Source organism: Coffea arabica, chromosome 2c, assembly GCF_036785885.1.
Source record: "Coffea arabica cultivar ET-39 chromosome 2c, Coffea Arabica ET-39 HiFi, whole genome shotgun sequence".
Taxonomy (NCBI): domain Eukaryota; kingdom Viridiplantae; phylum Streptophyta; class Magnoliopsida; order Gentianales; family Rubiaceae; genus Coffea; species Coffea arabica.
In genome coordinates, this window is record NC_092312.1 from 20,834,359 (window position 1) to 20,852,658 (window position 18,300).

The 18,300-nt window shown below is 38.2% G+C and overlaps 3 protein-coding genes across 6 annotated transcripts; 2 read left to right on the forward strand and 1 right to left on the reverse strand.

Annotated features, from left to right (window-relative positions):
* The first annotated feature begins 810 nt into the window (after window positions 1-810).
* On the forward strand, window positions 811-4,531 carry LOC140035198 (uncharacterized protein At5g49945-like). The gene is made up of 3 exons (XM_072075162.1): window positions 811-2,207; window positions 3,623-3,826; window positions 3,907-4,531. Exons 1-3 carry the CDS (start codon window positions 1,065-1,067, stop codon window positions 4,132-4,134), a joined length of 1,575 nt encoding a protein of 524 aa, XP_071931263.1. The 5' UTR covers window positions 811-1,064; the 3' UTR covers window positions 4,135-4,531.
* Window positions 4,532-4,754: 223 nt separating this feature from the next.
* On the reverse strand, window positions 4,755-13,474 carry LOC113731907 (uncharacterized). The gene is made up of 14 exons (XM_027257419.2): window positions 13,089-13,474; window positions 12,869-12,958; window positions 12,490-12,551; window positions 11,391-11,491; window positions 10,900-10,989; window positions 9,825-9,947; window positions 9,587-9,664; window positions 8,877-8,962; window positions 8,556-8,604; window positions 7,878-7,934; window positions 7,677-7,807; window positions 6,887-6,970; window positions 6,410-6,479; window positions 4,755-5,706 (listed from the first exon to the last, which is right to left on the reverse strand). The coding sequence occupies exons 1-14, from the start codon at window positions 13,346-13,348 to the stop codon at window positions 5,194-5,196; spliced, it is 1,794 nt and encodes a 597-aa protein (XP_027113220.2). The 5' UTR covers window positions 13,349-13,474; the 3' UTR covers window positions 4,755-5,193.
* A 1,184-nt stretch (window positions 13,475-14,658) lies between these two features.
* LOC113731909 (protein WHAT'S THIS FACTOR 9, mitochondrial) lies at window positions 14,659-18,287 on the forward strand. Of its 4 annotated transcripts, none has more exons than XM_027257422.2 (3): window positions 14,659-16,110; window positions 16,486-16,572; window positions 16,711-18,287. In XM_027257422.2, exon 1 carries the CDS (start codon window positions 14,755-14,757, stop codon window positions 15,979-15,981), a length of 1,227 nt encoding a protein of 408 aa, XP_027113223.1. In that variant the 5' UTR covers window positions 14,659-14,754; the 3' UTR covers window positions 15,982-16,110; window positions 16,486-16,572; window positions 16,711-18,287. The 4 variants fall into 4 exon arrangements, with proteins under 4 accessions (XP_027113223.1, XP_027113224.1, XP_027113222.1 ...); XM_027257423.2 differs by having other exon boundaries at window positions 17,605-18,287; XM_027257421.2 differs by having other exon boundaries at window positions 17,608-18,287.
* The last annotated feature ends 13 nt before the right edge of the window (window positions 18,288-18,300 follow it).

The window sequence follows — 18,300 nt, forward strand, 5'->3', positions numbered from 1 at the left end:
GGCCCGGGGCGGCGGCTTTACTTGCTGTCCGCAATCAATAATGAAGTTTTTCGGTTAACCATTGCCTGATGTTTGAGCCTAAAAGAAAAATGAACAAATTAGAAGTACAGCGGTATACTTTGTGGAACTTCTCTTAGTTGAAAAGCTACTAGAATTCCACTGTATCTGATCCTAATCGTGTTCCTTTTAGCATGGTTGCTACAGAAGCATTTAACCGATCTCGAAGCATGGTTCAAAGTCTCGGCCGAGTCCAAGATGATTCAGGTGACAATCGGATTCGGCTGAGTTGTCACCGTCTCGAGCTTTTCCGATCCGACACAGGGAAATACTCGACTTGCTGAGGCATCACCGTGAAGGGTTGAAACGGTCGAATCATATTGAATCATTTCGAGTCAACTTGATTTTTTATTATTTTTACTAATTTTTAAATTATTTTTGTTTATCATATTTTTTATAATTTTTAGAATATTAAATATTTCAAAAATTCGCATCTCGCCGAGATCGCAACCGATGTGCCTAGATCAATGTGGAACGATCCTGACCGCAATCACAATCGCGACCGCAACTTTGAACCATGGACAATTCTCGAGTGTGTCTATTTGAATTTGTCAAGATAGAACACTTGATTAATTTCCTTTGTCATTTCTTTACAAAATTTGATTTTGTTGAACCCAATTCACAAAATTAACGATGAATTAAGCTACTCGAGAACAAGAATTAGTTAAACTAACATTATTGTAACCAATTTAAGCTCTTTATATATGTATGTGTGTGTATGTAATCTCTATTCAATTTAGTTGTTTTATTTTTTCTTTTCTTGACAAAACAGAAACAAACACCAAACGGATGCAGGCAAATACAACGCCTAACGGAAAAGGGAAAAATAGCAATCCATCTTCTCCCTGTCTTCTGGTTTCTGGGGGGAGTGGGATCTCTCTTCTGAGTTTCTCTATTCCTATCTCTCTCCGCTGTATACATATATAGAATAGGAATAGAATCAAAATCCCAGAGAATAATATAATTGGTGAGGGTGGGAAGTGGAACCCAACTCAACTGGAAACTGAATGGTGATGGCGAAGAAGCCCCAGAGCCACTCCCACTCGCTGATGATGATTTCTTCCCCACTCTCCCTTTTCTTCCCAAGAGGCGGAGACAGCCGTCTTTACTTCATCGCCCTCCTCTCTCTCCTCTCTCTTCTCCTCCACCGTCTGTCTATCTCAGCCGCCGCCTCCTCCTCCTCTTCCTCTCAACCCCACTTCGAAGGCTTCGACGCCGATGAGGATGACGACGAGCAGCTCTCGCTCGCTACCGACCTCCCTCTTCGCTCCCCTCCTCCTCCCACCACCCTCTCTTCTCCCTCTGACCCCACTGAATCCCACCATGGACCTCCCTCTCCGGATCCCAAACCCAAGTCCTCCGACGACTCTTCTCCCAGCTCGGATTTGAAACAGCCTGCTCCTCAAACCACCACCTCGTTTGAGTATTACTGGGATGAAGATGAATTCGAAGGATTCCCCCAACATTTCCCTTCTGAAATACCTGATGAATCTAAGGACTCAGCCTCCGCCGCTGCCGGCTCCGATCACAAACCGGATTCCGGTTCACCCGAATCCGAACCCAACGCCACTGTCACTCCTTCGAGATCAATCAAGTCATTTACGGTTGAAATTGTATGTGGGTCGTTTTTAATTGTGTTTATTGTTAACTACTTTACTGGGAAAAAGGAGAACGAGAATATAGCTTTATCTTGGGTGATGAAATTTGCGTCCAAGGATTCTATTTTCGATAAGAATTTTAGCTTGTTAGGCATTGGGGAGGCGGATGATTCGCCTTTGCTGCTTAAAGAAGGGCAGAGTGTGTTTAAATTTTACGCGAGCGGGAGGAGATTTTGCCAGGGAATGTTGGCGACGTTGGAGTTGAAGAGCAGGCATGATTTGATATCGAGGTTGTATAACATGGTGGTGCCTTGTAAAGATGAGATCACTTTTGAGGTGTATATGAATGATGATGCCATGGATCAAGTGGTGTTTGCTGTAGCGAGGAAGAAGCTGGCAAAAACAATGCAAAAGGAGGATAGGGGTTTGCAGAGGTTTGCGGGTTTGGTGGCACCTCCTAGCGGGAGGAAGTGGCTGGTTGAGGAGTTGGCTGTTGTATCGGAGTCTAAGGAGGTTGCTGGGGATTTGATCACCGAGGCCGCTCTTGATCAGGTACTGTTTTTGGTTGAAAAATACCCATGCAGGCAGGTGTTCATTGGTTCCAGAAACTTTCTTTGAATGTTATATGGCTTCATTTTTACCTTTTTTCTGCATATACATTTGCATCTTGCATTGCTAGCTATTTAGCCTAGTTGGGTCCTCCTTGGTGCTGAATATAAATCTCCACCAGGTTGCTGCTGGGTAGTGAATGTTTTGCTGGTCTTCTTATTGAGTTCTGAGTATTCTAGGAAGATTGTGCAGGTCTTCCCTTTGTCATTTTGAGCTCCGTTGTATAGTGTATTGTTGAGTAGTTGATATGGTTGTCAAGATATTGACAATGTGAAGGGGCAAAGCAATCATATGTTTGTGGTCTTTGCATGAAGTTGTGCAAAATTGCAAATTAAAAGTTGTGCAAAATTGCAAATTAATGATGGTTATGTATTCTGTTACAGATCCAAGGTCTGAAGGAATTCTTTGTGTTTTATCTGGCTTGGGTGAGGTTAGGGAGCTATATTTCCTTATCACAGTGATGCGGAAACTCGACAAAGTTATGAAATGCTCTAGTTAATTTGGATGTTAGATGCTGTGGAGGAAGTGGGAGGCGTAGATAGATAGGTGTCAACTTTAAAAGCTGTATAGAAGTCCTAAGACATTGAAAGTGAACCTTAACTCTGGAGGCTGGTGGTTCATTTCTACCCTCCTTGTTAACTTTCCCAGCAACAAACTTCCCCCCCCTCCCCCCCCCCCACCCCAAACCCAAAAAAAATGTAGTGTAGATCTTCATGCAGTTGAGATATTTCAGCATTGAGCTTTTTCATCAGAATGAAATTTTCACTGGTTACTTCAGACTTTGAAAGACACTGTTGAAGATAGTGGCAGAGAATTCAATGGTAGAAATAGCTCTCAGATGATTGTGTTTTTGGCTTTTTGGTCCTTTATCAACTATTTGTACTATGAGTTGAGAAATATAGGATTAAAAATTTAGCAGTGTTATTAGGCTAAGTTGGATAGGTAACAATGATCCAGAAAAAGCTGATTACTTCAGGTGGAATGGTTGAGATTGTGTTTTGAGCATGTAATTCTCCATGCATTTCTGGTGGCATAGAGATTTCAATCATATAAGTGTATTGTCTGTTTTTCCTTTTCATACGTGCTTTGTGTGGATTGTGTGAACATTGAACAATGATGGTTTACACTTTTAGATACACCGCTCATTTACGCCCCCTTCACACCCCCCACCCCCCAAAAAAAAAACCCCGGCCTAAAATATTATATAAAGAATGAGAAAGTGGTTCTTCTTCTTCCTTCCTCTTTCCCTTAATTGTTCAACCAATAATAAAGGGCTCTGATGGTAAGTTATGGAACGAATTTCTATTAGTTGCTTCTCTGGAAAGTTATGTAAAATGAGTTCATTTGACTTCCTAAAGGTATTTGGTGAAAAAGCTTTTGACAAGTTTGGGAAGGGTTTCATCTCACTGCATTTCTCCGACCAACATTTGGGTTCACACAAGAAGATGCTGGTGTTCAAGTTTGCTTTGCCTGATGCCAAAAAGATGGCTGACATGTCCCGATTGGTGGCTCTTGTGCCTTATTACATCGACTTAATTGGCCGGTACAAACTAAGCTCACATGTAAGTTACCGGTAGCGTTATTCTGGTGCATTTAACTTCAAGGATTTTCACTTGTGCTAACTGTGAGGTGTTTATTTTAGGCTCGCTCAAAAACTGAAGCAGCCAGGTTAAAGGTGGCTCAAGAGATATACAAGGAACTTCAGAATGCCCGACAAGAAGCCTTGCAGAAAAAGAAAGCTGATCAGAGGAAGAAGATGGAGGAGGCTGAAGCCAAGCTTAGTGCTGAGGCTCTTCGCAAGAAAGAGGCGAAAGAGCGGGCTCGTCAGATGAAAAAGGCCATGCCAAAAATGAAGATGACCAGGGCTTAGCCGTATGTTTGTAAGTTGCAGCTGTTGGCCTGGACGTCTGGAAATCTTTGGGTCCTGTCAACGTTCTTTGTTTCGGATTATGTTAGTTGCATTGACTCCTATTTCCCAGGGGAGGACAATAGTAGATTGAATGATACTACTCCACGGTTCTGTACTTGGGTTTAGATAGTGCGCAAAACTACCACACCTCTGTGGCCTTTACTGTAGCGTTGGTTTTGATAAAGAAATTGATTAATTGCTTCAAGGGACAAGACAATTTTGCAATTAATCTGAAGATCAGTTCCATTGAGATGGTTTTTTGGTGGTTACCGGTTAGGGAGTTGGCATGTTTTCATATGTAATAGCCAATAGGTTGTGTAATAGGTTTATACTTTGGTAATAAGAAGCTTCATGACAATCCTCCTCTTTTTTTTCCACGGATTAGTCGTAAGCCTGGTTTACTGGACGGGATTCAGAAGTGAAATGGTATCGTAGGAGCCTGGATAATCCATTTAGAAGATTAATAACAATAGATATTTGTTTATTTGTAAAATTTTTTTTATTACATCATAAACATGTTTTCTAACAATATTTTGATCTTCTTAATCATTTTCTTAATGTCGCATCTATTACATCACAAAAAAAAAAAAAGTACTGTCATTGCTGGTTGTTTGGAATTTATTAATAAGTACAAAAAAAAAAAAAACACCTATCCATCCATCATCACATCATTACCCCCGGCATCCACAGAGTCAGATTTTTCTTCAAGGCTTCAAGCAGATACAGGCGACTTAACATCAACGGAAGTTTACATTGTATAGTGTGCATGTATTACAGAGACAGGATTCTTGTCAGTCCAAGATTATCAACGTCTGAACCGACATCAATTCAAAGATGATGTGAAGCTCAAGCTTCCCAACAGATTTCGAGCTCCTTTTTTTATCATCTTCTTAATGATATATTCCCCTCACCAAAACTATCCAAACTCTGAATATCATATCCCTGGCAACATGAGAAATGATATACAGAGCCAGATAACAAATAGAATAAGATCCAGAATAATTAATCTGCGATATAACTTTATTTCCCAAGTGAAGTTCGTGAAAACACAGTGCGGAACTTCTTCTTGAAGAACAGGAGAAGAGCAGAACCCACAACTGGCCAGGTGGTTATAATTGCGATGTATGCCAACAACCACATTGATTTCCTACTGTGACGTGATAGCTTATCTACACACCTTTTAACCGGAGCAATTATGTCACCAGCATTTCGTCCTGAAGCTAAAGCATGACCAGCTGCCACATTTGGCGTTTCTCCACTTTTTCCAGTATCAGTATCCTCAGCCTTGTCATGTTGGATACAATTATCATTTTCAAGAGACCTTACTTGAGTTGTTTGCCCATTTCCAATTGCAGCTACAGCAGAAACTGCATCCTCAGCCTTGTCATCTGAAGCCATATTATCATTGTTTAGATGCCCCATATCAGCTAACTGCCCATTGCCAATTGCAGTTACCATTCCATCTTCCACAACATTTACATATGGCGCCTGATCAATTGAAATTTCTGCAGGACTGGGGGATGCCACTTGCATCTGCATTACGTGACATGGTCAAACGATAAAATTTTCAGTACAAGTGCATTTATATAGAATACAATTCACTACTTTTCTTGCAATTTTTGCAGATTGAACACTGACCTGGCCCAGATAATTTTTGCACTGCAGAAAATTGTGTAGACTCATTGAAGAGAATAGTTGGGAATTAACTTAAATGACATTGTGTTTGGATTTGAAATAATTACTGTAGCACTTTTTTTGATGCGATGTATGTGAGATAAAAAGGTGGTTGGAAATTGTGTTTATGATGTAAGCAAAACAAAATTTGAAAATTTTTTTTGGCAAATCTGGCTAACCAAACGTAAGAGTTTACAATATGATTTGTCGAGTAATGAAGAAATTAATAGGTGCAGATCAATTTTTCAGTGGAACCCATATGTTCTCCCAACTTTATTGTGCCATTTCCTTTTAAGATCACTTTATTCATTTTGCCAATGCCAAAACTTATATTTCAGGTATCTTATGCAAGTTACAGTGCCACCTTGTCTCCTTAATAGGTACTCAAAGTACATTATTTTGCAAACCGCACATTTGAAATCTCAGTCTGAAGTCATATTACGCAATTTAGTGTTCCTTTACTCAAGGAAACAGCTGAATTTAGAAGGCATGATGACCATCCTGGGTGACATGCAAACTTATAAATGAACAAGGAGAATGAAAATTAGTGAGTGCTATGCACCTCTTTACTTGTGTGAATCAATGGGTTGGAGTTCAGAATAGAGAAGAATTCATCAACAGCCCTTACCCACCTGCAAGGAGGAAACTTCACTTTCAACAGTATGACCAGAAATTGTCAACCAAATCCAAAGAAACTACTAATGTACGTGCATTTTTGTTTTCCAGGAAATGCACACAACACAGGTCTTCTAAACAACAGTGTCTTGGTTAAGAAAGGTCTTCCAGGTCTTCCATAGGCATGTATGTGGTCACATTTACGCTTAAAGGCACATATGACAAAGACCGTCAAGGTGTATAACTCAATTGGAGAATTGCCTTATCTGTAACCCAATAATTGCATTCATTCATCACTAATTTTCTTTCAGAAATCTAAAATGTAGCCACTGGACAAGTATCTTTTCATCTCACCATTATGATTGAATAGATATTATTGGTTAAGAGTCAACAGACAGACAGTAAAGAAACGATGAGAACTAACCAGACACTTTTTGCAGTTATCCCTTCAAAATATGCTAGGTGTCCTCCGTGCTGTGTGGTAGCCAAAATGATGTTTTTATTTGCCCTACAAGAGAAAAATGCTGTTTGTTTCAGCAGATTAAACAGATACTACATAAAGCAAATAAAGGAGACTCTAATAGAATATTTAATTGGGATGGGAAGTAGAGAAGAACAAGGAGGTAGGTAACCTTACTTTCAAGAAGTGGATATTTCGAAAAGTCAAAGCTCTATGTTTAAGTTTGAGGACGTCAAACAGAATTTATACACACAGTTTACATTAGAGTGTTTGATTCCTTAATGTTTAAGGTCTTCTATCAGCCGACTGCAGAAACAAAGAACCACCAACTCAAAACCAACTTCAGTCTGGCACAATAGTTACACAAATGCTGAACACTTCTAGGTCAGAGGTCCACAAAGAACTTTCTTTGAAGCTGGAGCCTTTATTGGCTGCTTTAACAGATCATTGTACTATTTTCCAGCTTAGCATCCTTTTGCTTGTTTGATTACCAATTCAAAGTGAAGTATTAATAGTAGAAAAGACATCTACGATATGAATCTGCCATCTCCTTTACACTCTCTTCAGTGCAAGACATTTCATAGTCCATCAAAATGGTGATTATTTCAAGATTATAGATTCCATTTTCTGCTCAGTCTCTTGACACCATCTTTTATGTTTGGTCTCACTTATAATGACAAGATGGCTGGAAATAAAGTGCACTTCAAAGGTTGTTTAGGCAAATCAAAAGACACAAAATGATATATTTACGCACCGACACTCATCCCATGGAATTGCTTCCCTTGTACACACTGGATCATCTATAGCACTGATGCATAGAAGAGGGACCATAACATTACCAACATAACCAGCACTGCTGCAACGCCTGTAGTATGTGTCCACAGTCTGGAAGAAAAAAGCAAGCGTAGTCAGGAGGAAACAACAAAAAATACAATAATAAGCCAAAAGGTTTTACCTCATACTTTCCAACAAGACGAGTAGCATAATTGTCAAAGTCCCGGACAGAACGTGACTGCAAGAAAGAAAACCAAAAATCATATTGACAACACTAGCAAACTCCAGTTATTGAACTCCATTCAACTATAGACAGATGAAAACACGTGAAACAGAACTGCATTAAACTCAGAATTGCAACTGCGTTTTGTTTTAAGATGTTTAATGACTAGGGGAGCACAGCAATAGACATTTTGTCATTTCCTATAGGCTTCTAGTATGCTATTGCTTAGTATTGCCAGCTTGTTGGAACCAAGCTATTTGTAGTCCTACTAGATGCAGGACACTTGTGCTCTTTCTCCTCGTTGTGTATCTAAGCTAGAAAGAAAAACAGAAGCAATTGAAAATGAAAAGAAGTCCACCGGTCATCAGGTTTCTTTTCTCTTTCTTGATTTGTTTGCAAGAAATATTTATACCAAACTATGGTTCAGTGACATTGGTATCAACAAACATAGTCTAGAAGATGCTTCCCTAAACCTCTGCATATCAAAACAAAAGAAAAAAAAAAGAAAAGGGAAAACAGAAGGAAGAGGAAAATGGAAAAAATTGGCAATGCAAGGTCAATATGGTTTCCTCGTATTCAAGCAGGGTTGCCTTCAGAGAAGGCAAAGCCAAAAGTAATAAAGATATCGTAATTGACCTTTGTAATGCCTTCCCAATCTGCAAGACGAGAGAGAACACTCTGGTGTCTACCAAAACAAACGAATTAGTGTGGTAAAATAAAAGCATAAAATTTTCATAACATAACACGAGTTAGAACAAATATGTAGAAACAGAAAGTTTTTATGCTTGTTTGGGAGATAAGTCTTGAATGTAGAATATTGTAGTATTTTACAATAAAAAAAAGTTGGGAGGACATTGTTAATAATGGATTGCCCAGAGAAATGGGTAAAAGAATTCACAGGAAAAGATCAATTTGGATAAGATCTAAGATAGAATCGCCAAGTGATGGGAGACATACAATTGGGCAAAACCTTTTAAGCCAAATGTTAAGGCTTTGTCATAGAACCTCTGCACAAGCCTGCGGCTAATAAATCTGTCACATATCTGCAGCAAATGAGAAGCAGTGATCGAGTTAGAGAAGAATTTATTGGAGAAAATGAAAAGAGCTGATCCAGTAGGAGAAGAATTTATAAGAATGGATTGATGCCTCAAAGAAGCATAGTAGCACAAGCCACTGCACTCGAATCTTGTTCTTAGTGACAACCAAACTAAAAGAATCCAGTATCACAAACATGATACAAAAGAAAAGACTTTTGTCTTTATCAAAAGAAAGAAAACTGAATGTCACAAATTTACTTTTTTCCATATCCTTTTATTCTCGTTAACAAATATCACTTGGAGGCCGAAGAATCATATGCATAGCCATTCATGTAATATAATCATTGCATAAACTCAGAAACGGAGCACATCATGATATAGAGATTTCATTCACTTCTGGAGAAAATGAAAAGGGCAATTAAAATACACTTTCTGGAAGTAGTCATAGCCCAGTGGTATGCTTGAGCACACAGAAAAAACAATGTTACTTAAATCTGTCAAGTAGCACATAAACGTCAACTAATTGCATTAAAGCTGGAAAGAATAAAGCAGAGCACCAATCTTGACCAAAAGTCAAAAACAACAATTGGTATCAAAAATTGTGGTGAAACGCGTGGTCCTTTAACTAACCAGAAGGTCCCAAGGAGAACAGATAGCTGCAGCCCCAATGATGGGAGTTTTAAGCCCTTCTTCACCAAGATACTTTACCTGAAAAGATATGAACCTCATGACAAAAAAGCAATAGAAGGAGTTCAAGGGATGACACTAACACAAAGTTCTGCTACAGAACACTATCGCATTATATTGAACACTTCTTTGGCATCAGATTCCTTGTCTTGAAAAACTAAGACAGAAGTTGAGATTATACCAGTATATTAGCCCCAATGCTAGTTCCAACAGTGAAAAGAGGAGCTTCAGGGTGTTGACAGTGAATATGTTCGATGACTTTGCGAATATCTTGTGTCCATCCAGCATTATAGAAGCAATCGGACTGCCATATCAATACATGGGGGATTCATCAATAAAAGCTCAAGAAAATGAAATGAGAAAAATACTTCGTTCTGACACATTTGGAAGCTCAAGCAACACCCCAGTAGAAAAACAAAATGGTTATGCATGCTAACATATATGTCCATGCTGCTCTTCTACTTTTTTCAAGGCCTTGACAATGATTGCTTTAGATCAGCTACTTGTAGCCTGCTTTTCAACTAAAAAGGGTCTTCTAAGATGCTCTCAATTTTTCTTGACTTCTGCTTTTAGCTTATATTAAGTTAATCAAAAGCTGATTATGAAATGTTGGCATTGAGTTGCTTTTGGAAAAGAAACTTTTGGGTTTACAAAATGTTTTAAATGGAGAAATGATTTATCTGTTAAAAAGTTTTCTATAATAATTACTTCTCTATCGTTTGAATTAAAAAGCTGAAGCATTGAACAGGCCCTTAGGATCAAAGGAAGAGATTCTGATAATGTTCAAGGAGAATGGCAATGAGTTAAAAGGTAATAGAGTTCAAAGTTTCTACTCATAAATGGCACTCTACCTCTACTCTTATAATTTCTAAAGTTCATAAACAAAGACATTATTCCTCTACATGACGTCGCTTGAGCACAACTATGCATTTATGCATAAGGGAGAAAAATTAAGTCCAGGTGGCAGAAAAAACAAGTAAATTTAATGAATACTCTGACTCTATACAGTTGATCTTTGACCTAAATTAATCCTAAAATTTGTCCCTATCATAGATATAATGTGTGAAAAAAAAGCAAATATCCTCCACTTGAGGATACAAAAGGCTTTCATTTTTTTTAACCATCATAATGATAAAAATTCAAAATCCAGCTCTTTTGCACACTAGCATCTTGAGAAAGGATGTCAAATATCCAACAGAGTTCAGTATCTCAATTAAAAGGAATTAAGCGCATGGGTCAATGTAACAAGCACTTACAGTTAATGAAACTCCCCCAAGCCCCCGATGATTGCTCACAACTACATTCCATCCGCATTTTGCCATCTTGAAAGTCAAGTGCCTCACATACTGTTGAATATATATGTTAAGGCAGAAGCGAGTTTAGAAAGAGACAAAACAAGCAAGCAATTTGCAAAACAGGTTAATGTCGACTAGCCCATAAACTGAGGTTCAGTCAGCAATTATGTAATGCCACAAGAGTGTTGTTCTTTTCATCTACATTTACCAAATGGCAAATAACAATAAGATCAGCACTGCCAGATTATTAGAACCTCCTTGTCAGATCCCAAAGCAAAGATATGCCAAATCTCTAAGGATGAGCTGATAAAGTTACATGGCTCTACTTTTAAATGATGTAAAATGAGGAGAAACAACTCTTACACAAGGAAAAACAAGGAAAAGCCGTAAGAAATGTGAGAAAAAGATGACAGCAGGCAAATAGTCCAGAAGGAAGAGCCAAGCAAGCTTACAGCAGCATCGGAGTCACTAGTCAAGCCAGGAATGACTATCATGATAGGAACTTTTCCATCAGGGATAATTGCACCATTTTCTTGAACACCTGGTTTCATTACTTCAGCCAGAATAGAAAAAGTTAAGGAACCTTTGTCTCTCAATCAATAATACAATCAGCGCCAAAAGAGCTGCTAATTTAAGACAAGGAAGGAAACTACATCTTTTCAAAAAGAAAAAAAAAGATACTTTCACTAAAATACTAGGAGATCCAGCTAGCAAGGTTATCAGAAGTCCGCATTTTAAACAAAGGAATTCATGCGAACCAGCCACAAAATTTCAAATGCCAACATAACTAACAAGAACTGTTTGATATATGTTAGCACCTTAATTTACTTGGCAGCATTTGGTAATGGTTCTTAGGTGTTGTCTGAAGGAGGTTTATAACCACCTCTAGCTCATGTTTTTGAAAATATTAAAAACTAGAACTTTCCAATCTTTCAAATCTCAAAACGCAATTAAAGTTAACTACTGATCTTCCAGAAAAGTTACACTTCAACATAAACAGTTCGAAGAATTTTAATGAATTTGGCTTTCTACTTCCTGGGTTAATACCCCAAAAGAACGTCCAGCCCTGCTTCCAATGGCCCAAAAATTTGCAACGAATCCTAGTTGTTAGCTACACTGTGGTTTTGTTTCCTTCTTCTTTGCTTATTTGGAAATACCAAATGACAAGAAAACACAGTAAGGCCATAGAGTTCAGAAGAAGCTAAGAACTAAGTATCTCAATGTGATTTTTTTTTCCTTTTATTGTTTTTAGATTTGTGATCAGGGAGCCTAAAAAATAGTTGTTAATTAAGATATACGAAAGTAATTTTTTGGATTACCTCCAACGTGAGTCCTTCAGATTTACTAGAAAACACAGCTCAATTTTGCCAGTAATTTCTAGAAAATCAACTCATGGCTAATACAAACTTTTTACCCATTTAGAACATAATATCATTAAGCTCTCTAGAATGAGGTTTGGATGGTGAGAATATGAATGAATGGGTAGCAACGAGAATGATACCATTTCAAGTGAAAGGCAGTCCAAGAACGATGCAGGAAGGAGGTGTTTACCATCAGTATGCATCAACCAGTCCAAAGCTATCGTCCCACCATCAGCCAACTTAAACAGCTCTCTGGATACAGGGAGATGCATTATTCACCAGGAAAATAAGTAAAACAACTACTATTTCATAGGTAACGCAGACAAATGATTAGGCTTTAATTGCATGCAAATGCATCGATTGCAACCGTCCCATTAAAGCATAATAAACCATGTAAAGAAGGAAATAAAAGTAACAGAGAAATGAAAAAGAAAATAAAGATGAAAACCGCCTGCTAATCAAACATATAAAACTTGCATCTTTATCGAGGAAACATGCCAAGTCAAACTGTTAACACTAGTACTTGTTTCATAAAGAAGAGAAATTCAATGAAAAGAAAAAAGAATCACCTTGTGTAGTTATAAGCAGGAGGCCTTCCAAAGAAGGTTAAGAAAGCAGTCTGCAGGTGAGGACTGCAAAGCCAAGGTGTCGACAAATATCTGCCAAACTCCCCAAAAGAAAAAAGGAGGGAAAATGGACACCAAAAAGTGGGGGAAATTAAGAACAAACAAATCCACCCCATTTAAGAAGAACAACTAAAAAAGTGATGAAAATGTAACAGCCGAATACCTGGAATGGAGAATTTTACATTTGGAAGCGACGAAGTGGTAGACGGGAGAAGAAGAATGGAAGGTCAAGGACACGGGTTGCCCAGCGAATCCAGTGAGTAAATCCCGGAAAAAATGGATTTCAAGAAAATGGCAGAAACAGAGGAGAAAAATGAAGAAAGCTCCGAAGAAATAGTGGGAGATCGGAATGCTGAAGGCAGCTTTAAGCAGCGGCCCGTACGACGGAACCGATTCAAAGGAGCTGGAAAAGCAATCCATCATGGCGATCTTCTTCTTCTTCTTGGAAAGGCCAAAACAAAAAAGGGTGATTGAGCGTTGAGATGTTCAAAAAGCTGAAATGTGTTGGCCACAGTCCCCGCGTGGAAATGCAAATAAGAAAGGAAAATGTTTTATGCGTGCGTGTGGGCTGTAAATTCCTCTTCGGAGTTTCAGTTTCCGCATTGTTGTGTTGGTGGTCCCTACTTCTAATAAGAGTAGTTTTTTTGGTAAGAAGAAGTTAGAAGTCGGTGTGTCAGTGTGTGTATTGACTGACTTGTAGTTTAGGAAGGAATATTAGTACAAATCTTTGTTTGGATTGATTATCTTTTGAAAAATAAAATTTTCATATACAATATTATAGTAATATATAAATAAAAATAATCTTAAAAATATCAAATACACAAAAAAAAACAATCTTAAAAACACAAAAAAAAACCTAAAAATCATTTACAGTAAAAGTTTTTCACCTATATTACTATAATAAAATATTTCAAAAGCACCCCAAAAAACAGTCAATCCAAATAAAGCTAGTATATTGATAGAAATATTAGTTACTTGCCCCAAAAAAAATATATTGATAGAAGAATTTGGGGTAGGAACAGTCATCAGGCAGATCGTCCTTGAGCAGTTCACAGCTAAGATTTGGTAAAAAAAAAAAATTTATACGATCCAGAACTTATCTTGTATCTCGATTTTAATAATATGTGTGGGATCTATAAAATTTTGTTCTAAAATTACACGTTATTAAACGTAAGTTACACCATATACAAATAGAGTTACGTCGTGTATAAAATGCATATAATCTTAAAAAACGGTTGCACCTACCCCTGGTCCATTGATAGAAATATTACTCCCTCCGTCCCACTTTGATAGTCTTGTTTTCCTTTTTCGTCTGTCCCAAATTGTAATCCACTTTCCCATTAAGAAATATAGTAATCTTTCAAATTGTCTAAAATACCCTTATTAAATATCTTGTTATTAATACATTGTTATTAAATACTAACCCACTACATTGAATATATTGAGCTTTTCCAATACTAACCCATTAGCTGTAACTGATATTTATTAATTGGCACTCTTCGTGATTAGCATAAGGGTATTTTAAGAAATTATTAATATAAATTTATATTTCCAACCAAATTAATTACACTTTCTTAATCTGTGTGAAAAAAAAAATTAAGATTAACAAAACAGGACGGAGGGAGTAGTACATTTTAGTAAATAAATTCCTTTTTTTTACCAGCTTCAATCCAAACGAACTCCAATATGTCACTGCCAAGTGGTATTTTAAATCTATCACGCCTTCAGGTGCGTAACCTCAGAAGGCGTAGGCTGAATGGTCGATACCAGTAGCGTTTTCATTCTTCCGATGTTAGCGATCAGCCTAACGGAGCCCCCCTCTGCAAATCATGGCCGTCCTCCCCCTCCTCCTCCGTATCCGCCGCCGCCACCAGTGCCTCCACCACCAAATTCGCACTTTTATAAATGCCAAAGTGAAATGGGTACGCGACCCCTACCTCGACAAAGCCGTTGAGAATGAGAAAAATCTTAAACCCTTGCTCTCACTCAAAAATCTAATCATGTCTCAACCCTCCGAAACCTTACCCCTCTCCTCCATCTCCCCGCTAAAAACCCACCTCAATCTCCCCACCACCGCCTCAAAATTCGCCGAAAATTACCCCTTAATTTTCAAAATATTCAATCCCCCGACCAAGAGGCCCATGATCGCGTCCCATCCTCATGTTAAGCTCACCTCTAAAGCCATATCTCTTCACAACGATGAAACCCTAATCTTGAACCTCTCGCATTATAAGAAAGATGTTGCAGAAAGGCTTGCGAAGCTTTTGATGCTGACAAGAGCTAAAAGACTCCCTTTTTATGTGATTGACAAGTTTCAGTTTGATTTGGGATTGCCCCATGATTATAAATTAAGCTTCTTGCCTGATTTTCCTGATTATTTTAGTATTTGTGAGATGGGTTTTAAGGATTTTAATGGGTACGAGGCGTTTGGGTTGGAACTGGTGAGGTGGAGGGAGGATTTGGCGGCGTCATTGGTGGAAAAGTTGGCTAGAAATGAGGGTATAATGGGAAGTAAGTTACAGTTTTCGATGAATTTTCCAAGGGGTTTTGATTTGGAGAAGAGGGTGAAGGACTGGGTTGAGGAATGGCAGAATTTGCCCTACATTTCGCCTTATGAGGATGCTTTTCATTTGGCTCCAAATAGTGATCAGGCAGAGAAATGGGCGGTAGGGGTGATTCATGAGTTGCTTTCTTTAATGGTGTCAAAGAAGATGGAGAGGGACAATGTGTATCTTCTGGGGGATTATTTAGTGTTCGGCTTAAGGTTTAAGATGGCTTTAGTACGTTATCCAGGGATCTTTTATGTGTCCAACAAGATTAGTACACAAACTGTGGTTTTAAGGGAGGCATATAGGAAGAATTTCTTGATTGAAAAGCATCCATTGATGAAAATGAGGTACAAGTACATCAAACTCATGAATACTGTGATGAGAAGAGGTAGACCGATGCCAGATAGTGTTATGCAGCGCAGGAAGCGATCAGCCAATGCTGCTAAAGGAGGCAAAAGAAAAGAAAAGGGAGATGAATGGACAGAACAAATGTCAAAGATTGCATGACCCCCGTTGTCAACCACGTTACTGGAACAGGAAAGATTGAAGACCAAATGGCAGCATTGGTGTTGCTGTGCAGAGTTGCAAGTCAATGATTGCTGAGAGCAACATCAGTGATTAGGACGATGACAACAGGTAATGGTAATAACAGCATGTGCTTCCAAGGATAGGACTGTAGTCATGTATGGGCTTATGCACTGATTATACTTTACAAGTATATGGATGGTTACCAACAAAAAAGTACATGCTTGAGCTTTGTTGGTACTAAAATTTATATGGCTGCTTGTAGGGCATGATGTTTCTATTGCAAATAGTTCAATTTAAGAGAAGTTGTGCAATCATGCTTGATCATCTCTGCAATCCAATTAGAACCGGTTCCATATACACTGATGTAGAATCAGGGATTGGGGTTTTTAAGTCCTATGAAGTTTAGAAATTTAACATTTTGCTTTCTGTAGAGTTTTTCATTTTGAAAATCTTATACTTTAGAGCCATACATCTAATTTGCAGTACTAAGGCACTAGCAGGCTCCTCCAGAACTGAGAACATGTAAAAGGACGAAGCAGGCGTATGGAGCTTCTGCATCAGCTAAACAAGGTTGACATTTCCTTGTACACTTTTCTGCAGATAATTAGGATCCTTGTTTTGTTTTATTATTGCTTCTCTTTGATTTCTAATGTATCCTTAGCATGTCCTGCTTGCCCTATGGTACTAAGGCCTTTTTTTCATAACTAGGCACAGAGTTCATCAACTTTGATTTGATTTGCCATCTACAGTCACTTAACTCTGAGAGAGAGAGAGAGAGAGAGAGAGAGAGAAACAAAGACTGAAGAGCAAAGAGTGGGAAGAAGCGTTCTTATAAGTTGTGGGGGAAGCAATATCACCTTTTTAGTAATGTGATGGTTTTTATGAGTAATTCTTATGTAATGGTAGAAAAGATAAAAAGTGGCAAGCCATTGTATTAGGTGCAGTATAAGTCACTCAGACTTCCCATGCTAGCAACACTTCAATGAAGGGAACATCTCCTGGAAGAAGACTTGGGATATGAGAAAAGTGATTTTGGAGGATAAGCAATGATCTACCGGGCATTTCATTTTCTCCGTCTTACTGTTTTGCGGATGTTTAATTTGTACTTTACTTTGATCTTCATGGTGTCAAATATGTTTCCTATGTACATGATTATTCAATGTTTGTGACATAGATGTTATATACATGTAGAATGGATCACTTACAACTGTTGTCTACTGATATTTGTGTTTGTGTCTCAGAGAGAGAGAGAGAGAGAGATAATATACATATATTGGGTTTCTTTGCACTAAAAAAAAAAAAAAAAAGGTTTCTTTGCATTTGCATGTATGGATGTGCGTTTATGCGTCTACATGCACAGAGATGCACGAAGGCAGGAGGAAGGAGAAAAAGGTTTGATTTCTTGCACTACCTGCAGTGGGCTTATTGTGGTTTGGCTATATTGGAATATGGTATAGGAGAATGGCAATTTCTTAAAATTCAACACTTATGCTGTATAAATGTGGTAGAGGGCCTTGGAGTCATTTTATGATTTGTATCCGGACAACATATTTTTTATTACACTGCAAAGGATCATTTTATAGCAATACTTTTTGTTCGCAGCAGTAATTTCTCAGGTAAAAGAGCCAAGTTACTGTTTCCTTGAGGCTTGAGGAGAGTTGAGAATCAATGAAAGAAGGTGGAACATGGGTATATCCTACATGAAGCAATCTGAGAATGGAGCAGTTCTTTATAAACCATAGGATGCTGTTCAGATTGAAGACCGAGGAACTTAAATGATGAGGTCTCTCCAAATATGTGTTCAAGCAACGGAAAAAATTTAGACAAGAAGCGATTTGTGGGTATTAAAATGGTCAGATGCATATGCAAAAACAGTACGATAGAGGCCATTCACTTAGGAAGACAAAAGCAGTACATTAGTAATATATGAAAAGAAACCCTTCTACTGGTGACACTGTGTGGATTCCTAGACTCTTTTAATAAGTTTAGAAAGGAACGATTCTAGCCTACTAAGGGCAACCATTTCCCCATTGGATGCCTTGATATGTAGGCGTTCCCCTCTATACTTTTCTAAGTACTTGCTCGATTAGCATGAGCAATGGCCAAAAAGTATTCAGCAGCTCTAGAAATATTTAACTTCTAAGAGCACCATATGTAAGGTTTTTTCTAATTGTAACGTGCCTCGATTTCCATGACCTTTTCTAAAAATTGATGTGGAGCCCTTGAACTCTTAAATTCTTAATTTGAGTCCTTGATCTGTGAATGTTGAATCATTTCATACTTGATGTTTGTTTAGCA